This window comes from Poecilia latipinna, unplaced genomic scaffold, assembly GCF_001443285.1.
Source record: "Poecilia latipinna isolate Pla-1442-1.1 unplaced genomic scaffold, P_latipinna-1.0 Scaffold859, whole genome shotgun sequence".
Taxonomy (NCBI): domain Eukaryota; kingdom Metazoa; phylum Chordata; class Actinopteri; order Cyprinodontiformes; family Poeciliidae; genus Poecilia; species Poecilia latipinna.
In genome coordinates, this window is record NW_015113475.1 from 72,936 (window position 1) to 93,866 (window position 20,931).

Sequence of the window (20,931 nt, forward strand, 5' to 3'; positions counted from 1 at the left end):
GACTCGGCGGAGCACTGCGTTCGTCCCATGCAGTCGTGCGGCGTCTCCGTCGCCGCCGCCGCCTGCGCTGCTGCTCGGAGTCTCGGCTCGGCTTCTTCTGCTGGTGATGAGGGAAAGAAAATGGCGGCGGGAAAAGCGAGTGAAACAGAGGAGGACTTTCCGACACTGACAGCCCAGGAGAGGGAGACTCTGGCCGGGATCGACAGGTCGGGAATATCAACTCCGCGCACTCGCATTAATGCTCAGACACGCAAAATTAATCGCTTTTCGCCATTGCGTGTTTTAAATGTCCCTGAACCGCCCTGCAAGTGATACTGAGCCGCCTATGTTGTCTTCTTGCTTTGCAGCTCACTGTTTGGATTTCAGAAGCTTCATGAAGATGGCGCCAGAACGAAGGCCCTGTTGATGAAGGTAGCTCGTCTAAGTGGATGCATTGCATTACCAAGCTGCGTTCATATTCACAGAACTTGTTTAAGAATACAAACCACAGTGCAGGGCTTTAAAATTCACTCCTAATCTAGCGGGCTAGGCCGAATACAAGTGGCCCACTCTGTAGAGAAACCAAGGCCAGTTAGCCGCAGCCCCTCTTTTAGCCAGTTAGCTCAGCTACTCTCATCCGATGAGCAGCCCTGCACCTGCGGATACATGTTGTGATTACTGGCTGGCTTGTGTTACCAGCAAGAGCATTCGTTCTTCCGATTTACCCTGCTAGTTAGCGTTAGCATATGTTAGTTTGAGGTAACCGCCCTTCCAAGCAGCTTATCTGTGTGCACTTGTGCACAGCGTAGTTATGGTTTTCAGTCCTGCAAGCCTTTAACTTGAATGAGAAGTAAATGTCAGTTTTTTTTAGCTGCATGCCGTAGATGCCCCTCTCTAACAGTACCCAAATAAACTATGAGGGGAATAATATAACCACAGCAATTGACGTTGCTTAGTTGAGGTTAGCTCGTATCGGAGCACTTCCTTCGGGATTTTTGTTTAGCTTGCAGTTGATGGGATGAATACATTTTTTTTTTTTTTTTTTAATAAACTGAGTTTGGATGACTGCTTGCGTGAAATAAGTAGGAACCATCTGACGACCGTTTCAAGTGACGTTAATGGCTGGTTGCCTGTCCAAGATGGCGGAACGACACCGATAGCTTTACAACAAATTTCAAAACGCTTCACTCCGAACCGTATACGTGCTGCCTAGCGGTATGTTGGGTTTCCTCCCCGGTCTTGGCGCACTGTGAATGCGTGTCCCACTCGTCGACCAAGATGGTGTCAGGGTCCTTTGTTTACAATTTATGCATGTGCTTTCACCAGTCTACCTGTACGTAACACAATACAACAACGCACTGACGATTACGTACTCCTCAGTCTTTGTGACTGTATGATAAGTTTGTCCAAAAAAGGTGGAGCTGTTGACAAGTGATAATTTTGGGAGGCCTTCAATGAATCCGCTCGCTAGGTGGTGTGGGATACCTACTAGGAAGTGGAACCGCTCCTTTACCTCTATCTGCACAGAAGCAGCAAAAGGGACAAGTGTGCCGTACCACTGTGGCAAGTCTCGCGAGAGAAAAGAGGCAGCTAATGTGGAGTAAGCCCACAACAACCAAAATGGATCTTTGGGAGTAATTATAACAACGCTTCTTGTTATAATTACTCCAATTTGATTGAAAAACGCATTAAAATAACCTAATACCAAAATTCAGAGTATGGTTGAAATGTGGAGAGAATTTGAGTATTTTCTGGTCCTGGAGAAGTATTTGTATTCCCAGACTTGACCTACCTCACTGTCTAAATATTGCTCTTTCCTCTTTGATTCTGTTCTTCTTTTTTATGTCTTTCCTTGTCTCCCATCTCTCTTTGTGTCTTTCCTTCCCTATCTCATTCCTTGTGTTTCTTTCTTTCTTTGAACGTAACAATGTTCAAAAACCAGTTTTAAAAATCGCATTTTGGTGTATCTTTGACACATTTTCAAGTATATATTTGCTCTACTCGACCGCAAACAGTGAATGTTAATATTTTCAGGCATGTGGTTTTTATTTACATTTTGGAGCATTCCAGAAAGTGAGCCATATAGATTTGATTAGAGATTTAGTTAGATTTTTTCTTATTCCTTATTAAAACCGTTGTACAAAATTTAAACTGCCTAAGTAGTCGGTGTCATTTTTGAATGCAAGTTGAACTTCAATGCACCATTGTAGCACACCTGTGTCTACATAGTACCAGTGTGGTCACACATCTGCTACTATAATCACTGCGATGGTTTTTGGGGCTGTTTGAATACTACAGGAAGCTTGGTTTGCACTTTAGCCTACTTTTCTCCATATGTTGTTTACATTCAGCTTGCCTCCATTTCAGATAAGTAATTATGTTTCATACAGAGTGATTTTTAAACCATTTTTCTGTTTAAAAACACTGATGTACAGCTTTGGTTCAGTCCATCTTTAATGCCCCATTGTCACAGTAGCTAACCGAGAAACGGTCCTGAAAGCTCTTTTGTTTGCGTATGTTGTTGTTTGCTTTTTAAAGTTGCACGGCGGATGTTGATTTCAGCGCCTCAGTAAGGGGTGTGCGCTTTTAAAACAACGCTGTATTCATTTGGATGCTGAATCGGAAGGGCTTTACAGAAAATTTTAGGTTTAAAATTGTTAAATGAACGTACGGGTACGTCCCCATTTCTCTTTTGATGTCATTTTCGTTACTGTAGGATCAGTTTTCACTGCTAGAAAGATTAGATTGTTAGATTAAAAAATGCTGTCAAAAAAAAACCTGCACTTTTTTTTTTCTTTCAAATTCCATTGAGGGGAAAAATGTAAAAGAACTTATTTCTTGTAAACGTTTCTAATGGGTTGTGGGAACAGTTGTCAAATTTCTGTTTTTTTTATTTTATTTTAATTCATTTTTTATGAAATCAATTAAACCATGTTGTCCATTTGTGTTAAACCAAACCCAGTGTGTAGACATAAACACTCGCCACTTGACCTTATTGTTATACTTTTTTTAAAAATTTTTTTATGGCTCCACTCCCACTCCGTTTCAGTTTTTGACAGCCCTGTCTGGCACTTTGCAGTGGTGGGGCCTCTGCACTGTGTGCAGATAAAACTGGATTCAATGCTGCAGACAGAACTAGGTCACTATTACTACTGACTAGCTGGCACTGACGCTAACTCACAGCAACTAATAGCTAAACTGTAATTTGTGAGACAATTTGTTTTTGTTTCTGAGTTTTGTTTTTGCTTTTTGGAGGAAAATGTCTGGGTTTTCATATGTTACAATTTCCCATCTTCATAATTCCTATGAACAAAGTTGGCAATTCAGAGTGCTGGATATCAGTGGAATGTTGGGTGGAAGGAAAATCTGTGATAAAGTCAAGGAAATGTTGCTTAATCAATATTGTCTTTGTGATATTCCACAAGAGTGTTGCATTGTTAACTAATATTTTGCAGCTCTAATCTCCAAGTCAAAGTGGGAGGAAACATAAACTTATAAAATAATGTCCGTCTTGTATTTATTCTCGCATAATATTCATAACAATAGTTGAAAACGTATTTCTGGAATCCCGATGAAACCAGGACTCGGTATCAGATGTGAAAAGTCAGACCGGTTTATGTCTACTGCCGGCAATAATCATATTTCAGATTCACGCTTCTTTTATCCCACATACCTTTATTTTATTATTATTTCCTTTATGTTCTTTCCACGTCTGATGCCTCCATTCAAACTGAATGTGTTTGGTTACATAAGCTTCTGTCAGAAGTTGCAGCTTTTTTATTTTGCAAAGTCAAGCAATCATCCATCTGTGTGAGTTGGCCCAAGGTTGTTTCCATTCAGGCTTACCTCGACTCTCCCTGCAAAGCATCACATATTATCACCTTCCTTAGAAACTAATTTTTTTTTTATTTTTATTTATTTATTTTTTTTAAAGTTTGACCTTCTCTCTCCTTTACTTTATTTTTCTTCAGATTTTATTGAAAATAAGACATCAGGCTTCGATGTGAATCACAGAGAAATTGTCTGGGTTTTAAAAACTACGCTTTTATGTGATTTATTTGAGTAAACTAGTTTATTTAATGTCCTTCAGATATAATCCCAGCTTGAAGTCAATTTCACATGATTTCCGTTGTAATGCAGATTTAGCTATAATTATGAGTTTGTTTTTTTTCCAACGACAAACAGATTTTTATGTACCCTAACATGAGGAGATTTTATCAGTTAAGTCTGAAAGTCGCAGGTATAAACAACAATTCTGTTTTCAGGGGGTAGGCTAATTTTAGAGAGGCACAACATTATTGTGGATGTTCCAATAATGATTTTTGGATCAAGTATGTTGAGCAGCTTCCATATTGTGCTCCACTGTTAAAAGAACACTACAGTATTTATTAAATAAAAGCAAGAAAATAGAGTTTCTGAAATGGTCAGTCCTGAAAAATATAAACGTATTCTACATTAAACCAAACAACAACAACAAAATCTTGCAGTTTAAAAAAAAATTTGCAACAGAACAGAGTTTTTAGTCTGTTTTATTTATCAAGTGTAGTTCCGTTTACTTCCTCTCTGTTACACAACTTCCCTAATGTTAGCAACGTTTTCTACTCCCACATATAAACCAAACATCAACTTCACTCATAATTTCAACCTGTTAATTTTAAATTCAAATGTTAGTTTTAACTTTTTGACATTTTCCCCACTGTGCATCAGTTAATTCTGTTGCTAATGGAGTTGCTGACTTTTTATGTAATCAGAAAACACTGATAACTCATTGTTTTTTTTACTGAAAAGTATGTGTTTTATAAGCATTATGCCATTGGGAAAACGGCTAATAGCTAAAACTACAACAGGAAGGTTTAACGTGAGATTTTTCCTGCTGTTCCCAGGCTGTCCGCTGCTACGATTCGCTCATCCTGAAAGCCGAGGGGAAAGTGGAGCCTGAGGTCTTCTGCCAGCTCGGCCACTTCAACCTCCTCTTGGAGGATTATCCAAAAGGTGAGCCTTCCTTCCAGTGCCTAGAAATATCCCTTTATTCTCACTAATTCAGATCAAATAGTGAAACTTTTGTGTTGTATGAATGGATTACATACATCTTAAACTTCTATTTTGAGAAAATTTGATGATTATGACTTTCTGCTAATAACAAATGAGCATAAAGCAAACAAAAATGGGGTTTTAACCCAAATGTTTTGCTATATCAGTTGGCCACAAAAAGTCATTGGGGAAGAATCTAGCAATTTTTGAGTCTTTATAAGCATTTTAATTGAAAGTTGATAGATTTTTTTTTTTTTCATTAATATTTTTTTCAAATTTCTCACACATTTCTGTGTTCGTTCCAGCATTATCAGCATACCAGAGGTACTACAGTTTACAATCAGACTACTGGAAGGTAAGGCTTTATTGTTTTTTTTATTTTTTTATACACTTATTTTCACACACACGCATGCACGCCGCCTCACCGCCCACGCCTGCGCTCGCTCCTTCACAGGAAGCCTTTCTGGTCTCATTTAGGTTAGATGTCAGCCTGAGATGCGGTTTCAGGTTTCATGTCAGTCATTCTGAGCACCTGGCTGTGAACTTCTGCGGTTTGGCTAAATGCTAGTAATGAATTAACCTCTTTTTTTTTTTTGTTTGCTATAATAAGTAATAAATGTTAGCAGGTAACCTCAAAGTCGAACAGTTTTGGTGTTTTGCTGCAAGTGACAAAGCCTTGTCATCTGTAGTTTTGCACACCATTTTTAACTTTGTTTCTTTTTCTTTAAATTTTTTAGTTTGATTAGAAATGAAGAGGTAAAGTTTTGTGTTTTTAATTTCAAATCATCTCTCCCTCTTACCCAGAATGCTGCGTTCCTGTATGGCCTGGGAATGGTCTACTTCCACTATAACGCCTTTCAGTGGTGAGTCCCATTCGTTTGTCGCATTTCTGCAAATTCAGCAGCCTTCCTGGTCGGATAAATGCAGCAAAATTTACTATTAATAAATATAGTATTTGGCATTAAATTCCTCTTTAAATTCCTCTTTAAACAAATACAAAAATTTCTCATGTGTCTTGCATACGCAGGTGATGCGTAGAGGAATGCTGTTTTTTTATTGTTTATTTTTTCTCTCGTAAATACTTTAGCGCCACAATAATTCAAACTGAACACTTCAAGAAACTTGACTGGGAGTAGTTTAAATTACTAAATGTTTTTGGGAGAAAGCTGAATTAGCCCGCATCAGAGGCTGTCGTCGAGGAAACGCGCTTAGCATTCAGGTCTAGACGGTGCTCCTTCGGGATCCGCTGCAGCGTTTTGCTCCCAGCTCCATCGCTCTCTCTCCCTCCTCATGTCGTCTTGGTTCCTCCCGCAGGGCGATCAAAGCATTCCAGGAGGTGCTGTACATCGATCCGGGATTCTCCCGGGCCAAGGAGATCCACCTCCGTCTGGGCCTCATGTTCAAAGTCAACACAGACTACGAGTCGAGCCTAAAGGTACGCAGAAAACCCAAACGGTCTGCGTGTGTTTAATTAAAATTTGACTCATTTCTCATTGTTGTTTCTTTTGTTTTTTCAGCATTTTCAGCTGGCTTTGATTGACTCCAACCCCTGCACTTTGTCCAAAGCTGAAAGTAAGCCACCAAGATTTTTATTTACATATATTCTCTATAAAGTGTTGTCATATTTAAGTCAAACCATGACTTAAAATGCAGCTCAAGCTCAGCACCTGTTACCTTGACGACGGCAGCATCCCTTTTCTCCTAGATTTTTTTTTTCTTTACCCCCGTTGCCGTTTGCCTCGGTGTGTCCTCCCCTCCTCATCCACTTCTCTCTCACACACGCATGCACACGCAGACAGAAAATATCAAGGGCAGCCCCGATCTCTCCCCCGCATCCCCCCTCCACCTTCCCCCACTTTCTCTCCACAACTCCCTCTCTCCCCTCCATCTGCTGAGAGTCACTCAGGCAGCTTAGATCAGACACTGCAGCGCTCCAGACAAAGAGAGGTGCCGCCAGGATCACGGCTACCTATCCGCTCCCGTCGCAGGTTCTCCCAACGTCGCTGAACTACTTTCCAAAGACTTTAGAAGATAAATGAGGATCGCTAGCTGATAGGGGGGAAAAATGTTCAATTAACTTCTGCCTAACCCGTTTCCTCTTCTTCTTCTGTCCTTTTACAGTCCAGTTCCACATTGCTCATCTGTATGAGATCCAGGTAAGTTTTTGGTTTTATTTTTGTCAGTTTGCTGAACTTGTGCATCCGTTGTCCTTGCTCTCAAGGGTACAGGAATGTGTGTGTATGTGTGTGTTTTATTTATTTTATTATTACTTTTTTGATTTGTGTGAAAAGCATCCTTTCTATTAGTGATAGAAATGTATATGTGAGCATCTCAATGTGGGGGAAAGCCCTGTTTTTCTTGCATCATAAATGAGGCGCTGATGGATGGGGAGATTGGGTGGGCAGGAGGGTTTTCGCGCGCGGGAGGGGAGTACAAGATTAGCTGATCATCGAGGGTTGCCACGGAAACAGCAAAGTCTGTCTTGCCTTCTTCGGTATGCTGGTGGCGTCTCTGTCTCTTTATGTGGGTTGCAGTGGAGAGGTACAGTAGCACTGAGCCGGGAGCAGCAGCAGCAGCACGCTGCAGCTAATGTGGTCAGATTCAGCCGCATGTGTGAGCGTAACACACACCTCGGGTTCATGAATGTTTACCTGCAAATGTGACTAAATATGAACAAAGCACCACAGGCTGTCGCTTTAAGAACGGGGCATTTAGGGACATTCGTGGCCAATCAGTGGCTCTCAGTGCGCTGCCTCCAGTCTGAGTTCAATCCTTATGAATGGATTTGACTTGACAGTCCTCTCTGATGTTGCTGGTGCACTTTTTTCTCCCTCTCAACTTTCTCTTTGGACAACCTTTTTTTTTTTTTTTTTAAACTCTTCTTTTGTCCAACCAGGATATTTACGACCTTTACAAATGCATTAAAAATGCTTCTTCTGACGAATGCAGTTATCCCTGTTGCTGGTGTACTTTTTCCTTCCACTCAACTCTTTTTGCAATAAGCTTTGTAGCTTCCCTCTATGTATTCAGTCATGGTCTAATATGACCATTATATACATTTATACATGAAGAATGGTTCTTTAACCACATTTTACACATTTTTCTAATATGTTCTTACTCCTAAAAGGTCGAATAAGACAAATGAAAAGTTTCTAATCTGCTTATTCTTAACTGACTATTGCAGAAGAGATTCGGGGCTTCCAAGGAGGCATACGAGACCCTCCTGCAGACGGAGGACCTCCCTGCTCAGGTGAAGGCCACCACCCTGCAGCAGTTGGGTAAGTTTCTTTGCCATTTAGTTGTGGAACAAATTGTTTTCAATTGAACACATCTCTGACGGAGTCTTTTTTTCTTTTTTCTTTTTTTTTTTTTTTTGCTTCTTCTCAGGCTGGATGCATCACACAGTGGAACAGCTGGGGGACAAAGCCAGCAGGGACAGCTATGCCATCCAGTGTCTGCAGAAATCGGTGGAAGCTGACCCCAACTCCGGACAGTCTTGGTACTTCCTTGGCAGGTACGCCACGTCAAACAGGATTTTTACCGTTTGATGAAATCGTAGTGACGTTTCTTAAATTATATTTCAGCTGTTGTCGAGCTCCCTAATGACTCTTTGTTCTCTTGCACCTGCAGGTGCTACGCTAGCATTGGCAAAGTCCAGGATGCCTTCGTCTCTTATCGGCAATCCATAGATAAATCGGAGGCCAGCGCAGATACTTGGTGCTCTATAGGGTAAATGTCTGTTTCTGTGTATCGGGGTAGTTTTTCTGTTTTTATTCTTAAATGTGAACTTTCTTTTTCTCCTCTCTTTGCGACGCTCTCAGGGTGTTGTACCAGCAGCAGAACCAGCCAATGGACGCTCTGCAGGCCTACATTTGCGCCGTGCAACTGGACCACAGCCACGCTGCCGCCTGGATGGACCTTGGGACTCTGTACGAGTCCTGCAACCAGCCGCACGACGCCATCAAGTGCTACATCAACGCCACGCGCAGCAAAGGCTGCACCAACACCGCCGCGCTAACCCACCGCATCAAATGTCTCCAGGTGGGTGAAAAGAGCAATTAAAAGCAGGGAGATCCTTCCCTCCCACCCAATATCTTTGGAAGACGGCTTAATCTGGATTTTTGTGGAACAATGCAATCCGCCGGCTGCTGATTACTTCTCTGAGATGCTCTGAGTGCAGTAGGATTCAGGCCAATGCATGCTACTGAAAGAAACAAACCTCATTTTGGCCGGGAGTGAAAGCTTTGGGATCTTTCAGTGTCTTCTGTACTACCATTTCTTCTCCTTTTTTAAAAATTTCCTTGTAGGGGAAAAAACTTAAGTATTCTATATGATATTCTCAGGGAATTGGGTTTAAGATGCTGTGGGATTCAGAGATTCTCTTTGTGCATGACATTCCTACAAACTAAATTCAAGTAAGAACTCTTCTGTCCTTTGCTGCCTTCAAATGCTTCCCCAAAAAAACCACTGTAAAGTGTTCCTACCTACCGATTTTATTTCAAAACTCTGAAATAGTTGTTCTAGGGTTGGATGATGTTTAAAAACACATTTCTATTCCCAATAAAACCATAAAATTGACACCTTTGTTAATTTTTTAAAAGTTAGGCAATGGATTTTTTTTTTTGACAGAACAAAAGGAAAGCATTTAATACATTTTAATCAAAACCTGAGGTGACGAATTATGTGATGATTTCCATAATTGTGTAAAACAAAGAGGAGCGGTGTGGAGATCTAACAAACCAGCACCCTATAGTGGGATTTAAAAGTTCCCTGCTCACAAACAGTTGTAGTCCTAGCTGTGGCATTTACTCAGATGTTTTCTCTTCTTAAATTCAAATTGTTGTAGAAATCTGGCGGAAGTACTGTTTTATAACGGACTGATTTATTCTGACCTATTAAAAACGATCATCATTTTTCCTCCAGAGGTTCCCATGCTTCCTGCATACGATTTTTTTTTCCTCATTTATTGACCAATTAACCCAATGGAAACGCAGATTGTCTTTTATGTTTAATTTATTGAAACAAATGGGCAGAGATGCATTTACATGGGTTTCATTTTGGATTTGAAGGCAGATTCAAAAGAAAAAGACCCGATTCTAGCACAGCTCTGATAAAGACCCTGACAGCTGGGGTAGCAGACAGAAAGTTTCCCTCATTTACAATCAGTCGGGGGTTTTGACAGTCCCTATATCCCATATATTCATCCTTATTTTTGTCCAAAGAGTGTCATTTTCCTTTGAATGTGCATGAAGGAACGTCACATTTCCACCACGTTTGCCAGCGTAATATCATGTCGCATTAAGACAAGCGGCTCGGCTTGTTTTAATTGATCTGTGACTGTTGCTCTGTGTCATATAAGCACTTTCTTGTGTGGTTAATTCATGATGATGATCCATGCAGCCAGAAATCGTTAAAAAGACCTCTACCTATATTTGCCATTGCTCTGATCATTCCTTGTTTTTTGAGGTCATCACAACTTTGTCCTTTTTTTATTTATTTAATTTTTTTAAAAAAAATCATTTTTTTATTTTATTTTTTTTGTTTTTCACGTCGTTTTCCATTCCCCTAGGCTCAGTTGAGTAACCCCCAGCTCAGTAGCCTACAGGGTAAAAGTAAAATGCTCCCTCTTATTGAGGAGGCATGGAGCCTACCAATCCCAGCTGAGCTAACCTCCAGGCAGGGAGGCCTGAGCAGTGCACCGCAGCAGGTGAGAGACCAGATAGAGCAACTCGCGCCTCCTCCCCCCCAACCCTCCCTTGCCCTCCCCTCTGCCTCCCACCCACCCTTCCTCCATCTGCCCAGACACAGAACACACCAAGCAGGTCAGCACAGGCGTCGCCGTGCATTCGGATGGGTAACGCTTGAGCTCAACGATGCCTACGTCACTAAATTTCTCATTAGAGCGCACACGTCAACAGAAGTGAAACATTCAGCACAATGATTTCAGTTTGGAACGACGAGGTTTCCAGCCAAGTGTTACCCAACCCTGCATCCCCTCCTCCTCCCTCTCCTCCATCTCTTTTCTGCAGCAGTCACTCGCCTTCACCCATCACGCTCCATTCCAGCAGAATGAAAACCTAACAAAAAGCCTTTTAATTCTTTCCTTTTTGCTTTCTCCTCCTTTTTTAAAAATGATTTGAAATGTTTGGCTTTTGAGCATGCTCCGACGTGATTGGTGAGGCCGTGCTGCTGTGGAGGCCTTCCCGTTGACTCTGTCCGTCATCCTCCTCTTCCTCTTTCAAGTAGCTGACCTTAGAAGCAACTGCAGCCGCTCGTAGAGTTCTAGCAACGCCCTCCCCCTTACCGTTTCATTGTCACTTCAGTGTTCGGTACACAATCAGTAGATATCAATAGTTCTGTTTGTGTGTGACCATTGTTGTTTTCTTTAGGTTGTATGAGGCCCGAATGAAGTTGTTCCACTCTTTGAGCTTTTTCATATTTGTTCCATTAGAGCCACTTATTTGAGATAGAATCAGACAACGTGGTGCAGAGTTACAAAGTGGAAGGAAAATGCTACGGGAACCCCCCCCCCCAAAAAAAAAAAAACTGTCAAGATGGACAAGGAGAACATTATTTATGAGTTCGAAGTAGGCATGGTTTGATCACTTCGAGTAAAAATATGCTTTAACTATTACCAGAAATATTTTAATTGAAAATGATTGAAATGCTCAGAAAAAAAAAGGAAAAAAATTATTACATTGCTGCTGCTGCTGCTGCTGCTGCTAAAATAATGTTTGTGAAATGTATTTCTGGAGAATACAACTGAGCATTTAGTCATAACTTTTTTTATATTAATGTGTATATGTATAATTATGTAGATATGAGAACCTGCTGAATTTTTTTATAGCAATTGTTATAAAAAGTGGTTATTGAGAATTTTATTGCTTCTATCGGTGCTGCTCCTCATAGAGGGACACTGAAAGCTAAAGTTAGCTAGCTAGCTAGTTAGTCCATCTTAGCTAGCAGGCAAGCCTACTTCTACCAACTGTTAGCTGCTAAAATGACAACTTTGCTCTTTCTTTTTTTTTAAATGTGACCTTAATGAAAAGGATATGGATGTTGTCTTTTAGCTTCTGGGCTATAAATTTCCAAGTGGCTAACTGTTTTTCAGTAAATGGCAACAACAAAGAACTTGGTTTGCTATTTAGCTTGTGGCTAGAAAACATTTTTACAAAACAACGGTTATTTTGTTTTTCTTATGGGATGTTATTTACTGTTCCCACAAGACCTTGAAGCTGCCTTTTCAAGAACAGAAGTAGTACCGAGAAGTTTAAAAAAAAAACAGTATTTTCCTTCTACTTTATATTGATCTGCTACTTTGCGTTTGTCTTGCATGACGGTACCAGTGAAACACATTGTGGTTGTAATGTGGTCAGACGGTGAAAAAAGTTCAAGGGGGGTGGATACTTTTGCAAGGCACTGTAGCTCTGCTTTTTCAGTAGCTGTGACTGTGGGAATGACCTTAAAATATTTATTTAACTGAGATTTCAGTGGATCTGATGTGGCTTAAGCCTGATCCTTACTGTAATTTATTTGGACCCGAATTTTTAAAAAGAATGAGGATATTAAAAAAAATTGCAGATATTTGTAGAAAAAATACAAACGATGACCTGTCAGCAGCCACATTTGACTCTCTCAATTAACTGTCTAATTTATGAGATGCATCTTTCTGCTCAGTCACAGCAGCTTGTTCCTTGCTGTAATTGAAACTTTAGCTCCAGTGACCTAATGGTGTGGAAAAAAGTAGTAGTGCTGAATTTCCAGCCAGGATTTATTTATTTCTTCTTTTTTTTTTTTTTTTTTTTTGCTTTAAGCTCAAACTCAAAATCACGGCATTGTTTCTCCCTTCTCTCTTCTTTTCCTTGTTTGCCCCCCCAAACCCTCTTATTGCCGCTTTGCATCTCGATAACAACCACCCATAATTGGGTTTCCACTCTCCCTCCATCTTATTTTTCTACTTTGCTTCGACTTTTGTTTTTTTCTTTCTTCGTCTCCCTCCTTTGCCTCCTCACATTTGTTTTGCTTCACTTTTGCCTGTGCCCCCTTCCATCCCCTTCTCTCCAGGCCTGTAAGCCCAATCACAGCGCAGAGGGAGGGGGCTCGGGTCAGTCTCTACCCCCTCATGCAGGCGCGCTGGGCCAAGCGGAGGACCAGTCGTGCCCGGCCAAGAGGAGAAGAGCCGGCAGTCCTGCCAAGGTAAACATACGACAGCTTTGTGTTCTCCATCCACTGGAAGCATTTGTTTGGTTGGACTCATTGTAATTTTTTTTCCCCGCCTCAGAATGACTCATGGCCCAGTAATCCACCACAACAGCCATCACCGAGCTGGTACCTCTCCCCACAGAAATTACAGGTTAGTGAGCATTTTCTGCGACCATGAATGACTCAGATTCTCAAAACCATATGAAGGAAAAAAAGACTTGTATATAATTAGGAACAAATTCTGAGATTTTCTTGGAGTTGCATGACTGCATGAACCCAAAATATTTAGTGTTTGTTTAGATTGAAATTGACAGAAATATATTGCAAACTGCTGAATCAGAAGTCAAAATTTTCTGATGTGGAGAATGTGCAGATATTATAAGTACTTCTAAAGTAAATGTTTTGTGTTCAGATATCTAGAATGTTTTCAAAACTGAAATAGAAAATGTCGGATTTTTTGGGGGTTCTGATTTTGACTGAAGTTTCTAGTTTTGATGCATTCAGTGAATGTGGGGAAGACCATTTCCACTTTTGTTCTGATGTAAAGTTGGTGTGAAATCCGATGGATCTTCTGAGGAATGGATCGTTTAAGCTCAGGCTTTCCGCTGCCTGTTTTGTAGATGCTGGAACAGCTGCGCGGTAACCGGGGCAACCTGAAGCCCCATGAGCTACAGGCGTTGGAGCAGCTGGAGGCTCAGCTCGCAGTAATGCAGCAGCACCAGGTTAACGGTCAAACCACATATTTGGGGGTGGGGGGTAAAGTCATCCCCGCATCTCTGTTTCCAGTTTCACTCAATACCTAAAGTTTTTCTTTTCACAGATGAGGCAGAACGCATCGGGAGCTCCGATTCGTCCCTCCCTCCCTAACGGCCCCACCGCTAACTCCCTCCCTTCTCCTAACCCCGGCCTCCACCCCACGCGGCCCCACCTGGGCCCGCCCCGCCACCTCTGCCCGCCTCAGCCGCAGCCGATGGCCAACGGGCCAGTCGGGCGCTTGGACGCCACGGGCGACGGTCGCAACGGCAGCGCTAATAATCAGCCGGGACCCAACGGAGATGTGCCTTACCCGCCAGCCGCCGCAGCACCGCTACCTCACACCTGCACAAGCACGACGCCACAGGACGCGGCGCCGCACCTAAACTCCTCTCAGGTTGGACTTCCTGTCCCATGAAAGCTCTTTAAAAACAAAATGAACCGCTTGACGTGAAAATGTAACGCTTTTTGTTTCTCTTTCAGGGGCTTCAGAAGGAGTGTGTTAAACATGCGACAGGCTCAAGCAGCGAGGGGAACCCCTCTCACCCCCAAACCCCCAACTCCACTAGTCACCCCAACAGTCAGGTTGGACATTCCAGTAACGCCCCGTCGCCACGGCAGCCGACTCACAACCACCTCCCCTCCCCGCCGTCGCTCCCTCACTCCTCTACCTCAGGCGGTGCCGCGTCCGTTACCAAAGACGGCGATGCCGCTGGCGCCGCGTCCCATGGCAACGGGGGCTCGGACGGCGCGGCACAAACGTCGCTCCCGCCTGCCGAGAGCGAGAAGGCGCAGGCGGACGGACTGGCCAATCACGTTCGCTCCGAAGAGGGAGACAAGGTGGCGGACGGTGGCGAGAAGCAAAGCCTTAGCGCAGACAATCCCAGGCTGTCCGCCCTCCTGGTGGTGGAAAAGGGTGCCGAGGAGAGCGAGGCGCCGTCAAAGGGCACAACATCTGCGGCGACGGGGCTGGAGCCCCAGAAGAAGATGAACAACATCCACCCAGCCACTCTGCCGTCCGCCCCCCAGCCGCAGGGCAGCTCGGCTGCCTCCTCCCCCATCTCCGCCATGTCTACCGCCACGCCCTCACCCAAATCCTCTGAACACACCCAAACGGGGGGCCAGAGCCCCCCCACAACCACCACCGCCGCCACCGCCACGTCCACCACCGCCACCACCACGCCTGCCATCAACGGCAACAGCAAAGGAGGCATCTCCGAGGACTCGCAAAGCCCACTTAAGGCCGAGCCTCCCGCCATCACAGGTCTCATAGCAACGCCGCCGCACGGACACAACTCGTCCTCATCCTCGTCTTCGTCTTCTTCTATTTCCATCTATCCCAGCTCCACAGACGTGCTGAAGGCCTGCAGGTGAGAACTCAACTATTGGTGTAAACTTGCTTATCGTTTGCAAAAAGCACAGATGAAACATGTTGTTCAATTTTTTTTATTTTTTTTTCAAAAGCATTTTGAGATGTTCTGCATGTTATGCTTACTTGAATGCATTACCAATATGGGATTCTTACTGATGATCTGCAGCAGCTTGAAATGGATGCTAACTCCTTTCTAAAAGTGACTAAACATTCATCACATCTTCATGAGCTCTATATCTTTGCTCCATCAGTACAAGGCGCTTGATATTGTCACTAAAAACAAGCTAGAGACCTCATCACAACATGACAAGTTATGAAACTGTCGCCTCATTAAAAAAATCTGTTCGTCTTTGGTTTTAAAAACCGAAAGTTGCCAGAGTAGAAAGCTGCTCTGATTGGATGAAACCCATAGTGGAGCAACTGGTTTGTTTTGAGCATGTCTCCCCCTGGTGGACTCTCGGTGGAAGTACAGTCTCCACAGGGAATCGGTTATGTAACGGGCTCACAGCTGAAGGCCACTGGGTTGTCTTGTTGCCATGCAAACATTGCTCAGTTCAATAGATTCCCTCTAACTGGATCCTTGGAATACAAAAAGAAAGTTAAAACTTTCTTCTGAGTAAGAATAATTAGATTTTTAAAAGGTGATTTTCCGCCCATTTTTTTTTTTTTTTTTTTCTGTGCGTTTTCAGAAACCTGGGGAAGAACGGCCTTTCCAACAGCAGCATCCTCCTCGATAAGTGCCCCCCACCCCGGCTGCCGCCCCCACCGTCGCCGGCCCTGCCCAAAGACAAGCTCAACCCTCCCACTCCCAGCATCTACGTAAGCAGCTTCTTCTGGATCAAAAAGTGGATTTTTTTTTTTTTTTTTTTATTTTCATAGTGTGAAATTCTTTATTTTTTTATTTTTTTTAATCCAGCTGGAGAACAAAAGGGATGCATTTTTCCCGCCGCTGCACCAGTTCTGCACAAACCCCTCCAACCCGGTCACCGTCATCAGAGGCCTGGCTGGAGCGCTCAAACTGGGTGAGCACCGTCTTCCTGCTGCCTTTATATTTTTTCACATTTTTGCTCACTTCCATTCTGTTTGCGTCCAGATCTCGGCTTGTTCTCCACCAAGACGCTGGTGGAGGCCAACCCGGAGCACCCAGTGGAGGTCTGGACTCAGCTGCTGCAGCCCGCCGACGAGAACTGGGACCCGAGCGGCACCAAGAAGATGTGGCGCTGCGAAAGCACCCGCGCTCACACCACCATCGCCAAATACGCGCAGTATCAGGCCGCCTCCTTCCAGGAGTCCCTCAGGGTTGGTCCTGCTTTGAAATCAAACTTCTTAGTCAAAGAGTTCAGCTTTGAGGTTTGTAAGATTGTGTTCTAACGGGTTGATTTCAGGAGGAGAATGAAAAGAAGGCACTAAAGGAACCTTTGGACACTGAACCATCATCTGCAGAGAGGTATTTAAGAAAAACTGCATCAAGAAAGAAATGTTTAGCGCAATAAAATGCTAAGTGTGTGTTTTTGTTTTTAAGTGCGACACGAAAAAGAAGAGGGCCCTTAAAACACATCAAGTTCGGAACCAACATTGACGTCTCTGACGAAAGGAAGTGAGTTAGGAGTTTATTTCTGTTCTACGATGGAGTATTAGGACCATTGTAGACAGGAAAAGGAAAAATTTCCTAGACAATTTTTTTTTCTAAAAAAATCAATTGAAACAGGTTTTAACAGATCAATCTCAAAATGTCACAATTTTTTGAGAGAAATGTACTTTTCTTCTGTCTACAATATCCCTAACGCGCTGTACTACGTTCTGCTGCGATACTGAAAACAAACGAGGTCTAAACTCTGCTCCGCTGCGCCCCCTGTCAGGTGGAAACAGCAGCTGCAGGAGCTCAGCAAGCTGCCGGCCTTCGCGCGGGTGGTGTCCGCCGGCAACCTGCTGAGCCACGTTGGCCACACCATCCTGGGCATGAACACGGTGCAGCTGTACATGAAGGTTCCCGGCAGCAGGATCCCGGGCCACCAAGAGCACAACGACTTCTGCGCCGTCAACATCAACATCGGGCCTGGCGACTGCGAGTGGTTCGCCGTGCCGGAGGCCTACTGGGGCGTGATGAGCAACTTCTGCGAGAAGTGAGACGAACGCGTCGTCTTTGCGCTTTGCTTTCGCGTGTTTCCCGAGTACGTATAGTCAAAGCTTCTTCGCTTCCCTGCAGGAACAACATCAACTTCCTGATGGGATCGTGGTGGCCCAACCTGGAGGACCTGTACGAGTCGGACGTGCCGGTTTACCGCTTCATCCAGCGTCCGGGCGACTTGGTGTGGCTCAACACGGGGACCATCCACTGGGTGCAGGCCATCGGCTGGTGCAACAACATCGGCTGGAACGTCGGACCTCTCACCGGTACGTCTTGCCCATATTTGTCAAAGAACACATTTGTTGTTTTTTTTTTTGTTTAATTTAGTTTCTGTTTTGTCTCTCTCTTTGAGTGTTTGCACAGAATTCAAGTTAATTCGCTTAAGTTTAAAAATGCTGTTTTGCTTTCTATCCCAAAAGAAAATTAAATGTTTCTTCCAAGTAGAGCTGAAACAATTAATTGTGATTTATCGGCTACTGAAATAATCGTCAACTAATTTAGTAACCGATTAATCATTATCCAGAGTGTACAGACTCCCAAAAATACTCGACATACTCAAAGCAGTAAATATGAAAATATATATGTTTTGCATTTAAAATAAAAATTCTGTTGTTTGCAAATGTGTTTTAGCCAAAACTCCTTAAGTAGTTTACATTTACCTTCCCACGGTTCAGATTTACTAACCAGGCGATGCTATGGTACTGCATTTTAGGCAATAAAATGATTATTTCCTTATTCAAAAAGGAATTGAATAATTTCTTTTAACCCCCAATTTACGCTCCTCCTTTCAGCCCACCAATACAAGCTGGCTGTGGAGCGTTACGAGTGGAACAAGCTGCAGAGCGTCAAGTCTATGGTTCCCATGGTGCACCTCTCCTGGAACATGGCGCGGAACATCAAAGTGTCCGACCACAAGCTGTTTGAGATGATCAAGTGAGCCTCAGAGCCCCTTTTAGAGTCCCCCCCCCCCCCCCCCCCCCGCTTTTTTTTTTTTTTTTTTTTTTTTTTTTTTTTTTTTTGGTTTTCTGCGCTGTGGCGCTAACGCGGCGCGTTCTGGTCGCAGGTACTGCTTGCTGCGGACGTTGAAGCAGTGCCAGTGGGTGAAGGAGGCGTTGACGTCGGCCGGGAAGGAGACGGTGCTGAAGCCGAGGACGAGGGACGAGCCGGCGCACTACTGCATCATCTGCGAGGCGAGTATAAAGCTTAGATTCAGCTTTAAAATGTTGCATTACTATTTATAAAAAAAAAAGCATTTCATTGTAAATCATTCCGCACTTAATTATCACATTGACTAATTTGGTTCAACTGAATTAAAAAACCCTTTTTTGTTTGTCTGTTTGTTTACATCAATTAGCATCTCGGCTAATGGATTTAATTAGAGCGAAATGCTTTTAGCAGTTTTTCCCAGACAAACGCCATTAAATTCTCACTCTAATTGTTTGTTGTTATTCTCTCCCCGACGACAAGCCGCGCCGTCTGTCCATCCGTCCGTCTAGAAAGAAACAACTTCACCTCGCTCTCCTCCGTTTAACGGTCGAACTCGGAAATGTGACGTTGCAGGTGGAGGTGTTCAACCTGCTGTTCGTGCGCCGTGAGCACCTGTCCAAGAAGCAGTGCCTGGTCCACTGCCAGGACTGCGCCAGGAAGGGCAGCGCGGCACTCGACGACTTCATGGTGCTGGAGCAGTACAGGATGGAGGACCTGATGCAGGTCTACGACCAGTTCACATTAGTAAGTGGAGGAAGCCTGAAAATTACACCAGCAACGAGCGCTACATTTTGTCACCGAGCAAAAACGCATCAAGCATGTTGATCAGTGTTTCACTTCCTACTAACGAAAGGCAGGTGGGTTTTTGGTCTTGATTTAAAGGAACTCGGCGTTTCGGCTGTTTTGGAGTTTTTTTTTTTTTGGAAGTTCCAGATTTGTGGCACATAGAAGCTGGATTCTGTTTCTGCATTTCAGAAAATATTCACATTCATTGCTACAAATATTGTCATTATTATTTCTTCTTGTTTGATTATTTCCCCACTCAACATAATAAATGTACTAAAAATTGAAGGTTTGATTTAATTTTAACATGACATGACCTAATATTTTAAACCATCTTTGTTGTTTCCCATTTTGAAGACATTAATTCATTAAAAAAAATCTTTATTATTAGATGCTAAAGTGTTATTGTTTCTGCTCTTCTTCCAGGCCCCTCCTCTTCATTCTTCTTCATCTTGACATTAGGCTCTTCCTGTCTTCTTCTTCTGCTCTGGAGCCATGAAGCCCACCTGCAGGACCCCTTGTTCTCAGATCGGAAACAACGCCTCCACATACGGACCCATTTCTGATATTCAGGAAAAGCTAAGGCCGTCTCCCCGCCCACCCCATCCCCACCCCACCTCCACCTCCACCCCCCTCCATCACTGTCGCTTGAGGCTGAGGCGGCTGAGTGTCTGTCTATGCAACCTGTTTGAAGCCAGAAGGGGGCGCCACCTGGCCTGATAACAGGACTTTAAACAACTTTTCTTTTCCTCTCTCTTCTCCTCTCTCTTTCTAAAGACAATGGTTTCATGTTTTACTGGAGGATTTAATCAAATACGGTTGGGAACGTGGAGGCGAGGGATTTTTTTTTTCTTTTTCCTTTCTTTTTTTTTTTCTTTTTTTTTAAAGCGTGGTAAAAATGTTTTTGTAGATACTTGTTAACTGTCACAACTGGCAACACCCACCGTAAAGACTACTGACTTGACAACCTTTTTCCCGCTGTCTCTCTCCGTCTTTCTTTCCTTGTTTTTCTTCTGGTAACAGGATGAAATGTTGGCTTTGATTTGTGGAACTCTTCTCCCTCCCTTCCTTCTAAGGAGCACTAGCCTAACTGGTGTGTTATCTTTTTTTTTTTTTATGTTTTTATTTTTTTGTTTTGTTACGGTAGATAGTCGTTTTAAGACTCTTTGGACAGCAAAATCTCCCAAAAAAAATTTGTAATGTGAAGAGTTGAGGTAATTTCTTTCTCTCTCTTTTTCTTCTGTTTTGCAGCTTTTTACGTTTCTTATTTTCAAAACTTTTTTTTTCTTAGGTAAAAAAATAAACAAAAATAATAAAAAAAACTGTACTAGCCAAGTCACAAAGAAAATGGGTTGCACTTAGACTTATGGAAGTTTAATTTGTGATTTTTTTTTTTTGTTTTATTTTGTTTTTTGTTTCTAATCTTGATGTAAATTTACACTATTTATAAATACATATTTATTGCTTGAAAATATTTGTCGATGGAATGCTGTTATTTTTTTTTCCAGAATACCTGCCATTACATTTGAAGGAGTTTTGTCATTTTAACACAACTCCTCTTACATTTTCTATATATAAATATAAATAAATATATATATATATATAAATATAAAGTTGCTTAGCAAGTATTGTACAGAAACAGACATTTAAAATTGTTTTATTGTTTGAAGAATGTTTTATGAGTCAATAAACACAA

At 42.8% G+C, this 20,931-nt stretch overlaps 1 protein-coding gene across 3 annotated transcripts; it reads left to right on the forward strand.

Annotated features, from left to right (window-relative positions):
• Nucleotides 1-8: 8 nt before the first annotated feature.
• LOC106956949 (histone demethylase UTY-like) lies at nt 9-20,619 on the forward strand. Of its 3 annotated transcripts, XM_015048080.1 has the most exons (29): nt 28-206; nt 348-411; nt 4,863-4,971; nt 5,316-5,365; nt 5,815-5,873; nt 6,325-6,445; nt 6,528-6,582; nt 7,132-7,166; nt 8,195-8,288; nt 8,398-8,524; nt 8,641-8,739; nt 8,832-9,051; nt 10,580-10,717; nt 13,075-13,206; nt 13,292-13,363; nt 13,833-13,934; nt 14,033-14,362; nt 14,449-15,335; nt 16,027-16,156; nt 16,254-16,359; nt 16,431-16,636; nt 16,723-16,784; nt 16,860-16,934; nt 17,197-17,460; nt 17,544-17,731; nt 18,257-18,398; nt 18,529-18,655; nt 19,026-19,196; nt 19,662-20,619. In XM_015048080.1, the coding sequence occupies exons 1-29, from the start codon at nt 28-30 to the stop codon at nt 19,689-19,691; spliced, it is 4,374 nt and encodes a 1,457-aa protein (XP_014903566.1). In that variant the 3' UTR covers nt 19,692-20,619. The 3 variants fall into 3 exon arrangements, with proteins under 3 accessions (XP_014903567.1, XP_014903566.1, XP_014903568.1); XM_015048081.1 differs by lacking the exon at nt 10,580-10,717 and having other exon boundaries at nt 9-206; nt 19,662-19,691; XM_015048082.1 differs by lacking the exons at nt 28-206; nt 348-411; nt 4,863-4,971; ... (2 more) ...; nt 6,325-6,445; nt 6,528-6,582 and adding an exon at nt 6,952-7,010 and having other exon boundaries at nt 7,129-7,166; nt 19,662-19,691.
• Nucleotides 20,620-20,931: the final 312 nt, after the last annotated feature.

Excerpts from the sequence above, each read along its gene's own strand:
- LOC106956949 (XM_015048080.1), top strand. The coding sequence starts at position 28 with ATGCAGTCGTGCGGCGTCTCCGTCGCCGCCGCCGCCTGCGCTGCTGCT. Across the intron at positions 18,399-18,528 it reads AAGCTGTTTGAGATGATCAA|GTACTGCTTGCTGCGGACGT; the intron begins GTGAGCCTCAGA and ends TTCTGGTCGCAG. Across the intron at positions 19,197-19,661 it reads TCTACGACCAGTTCACATTA|GCCCCTCCTCTTCATTCTTC; the intron begins GTAAGTGGAGGA and ends CTCTTCTTCCAG.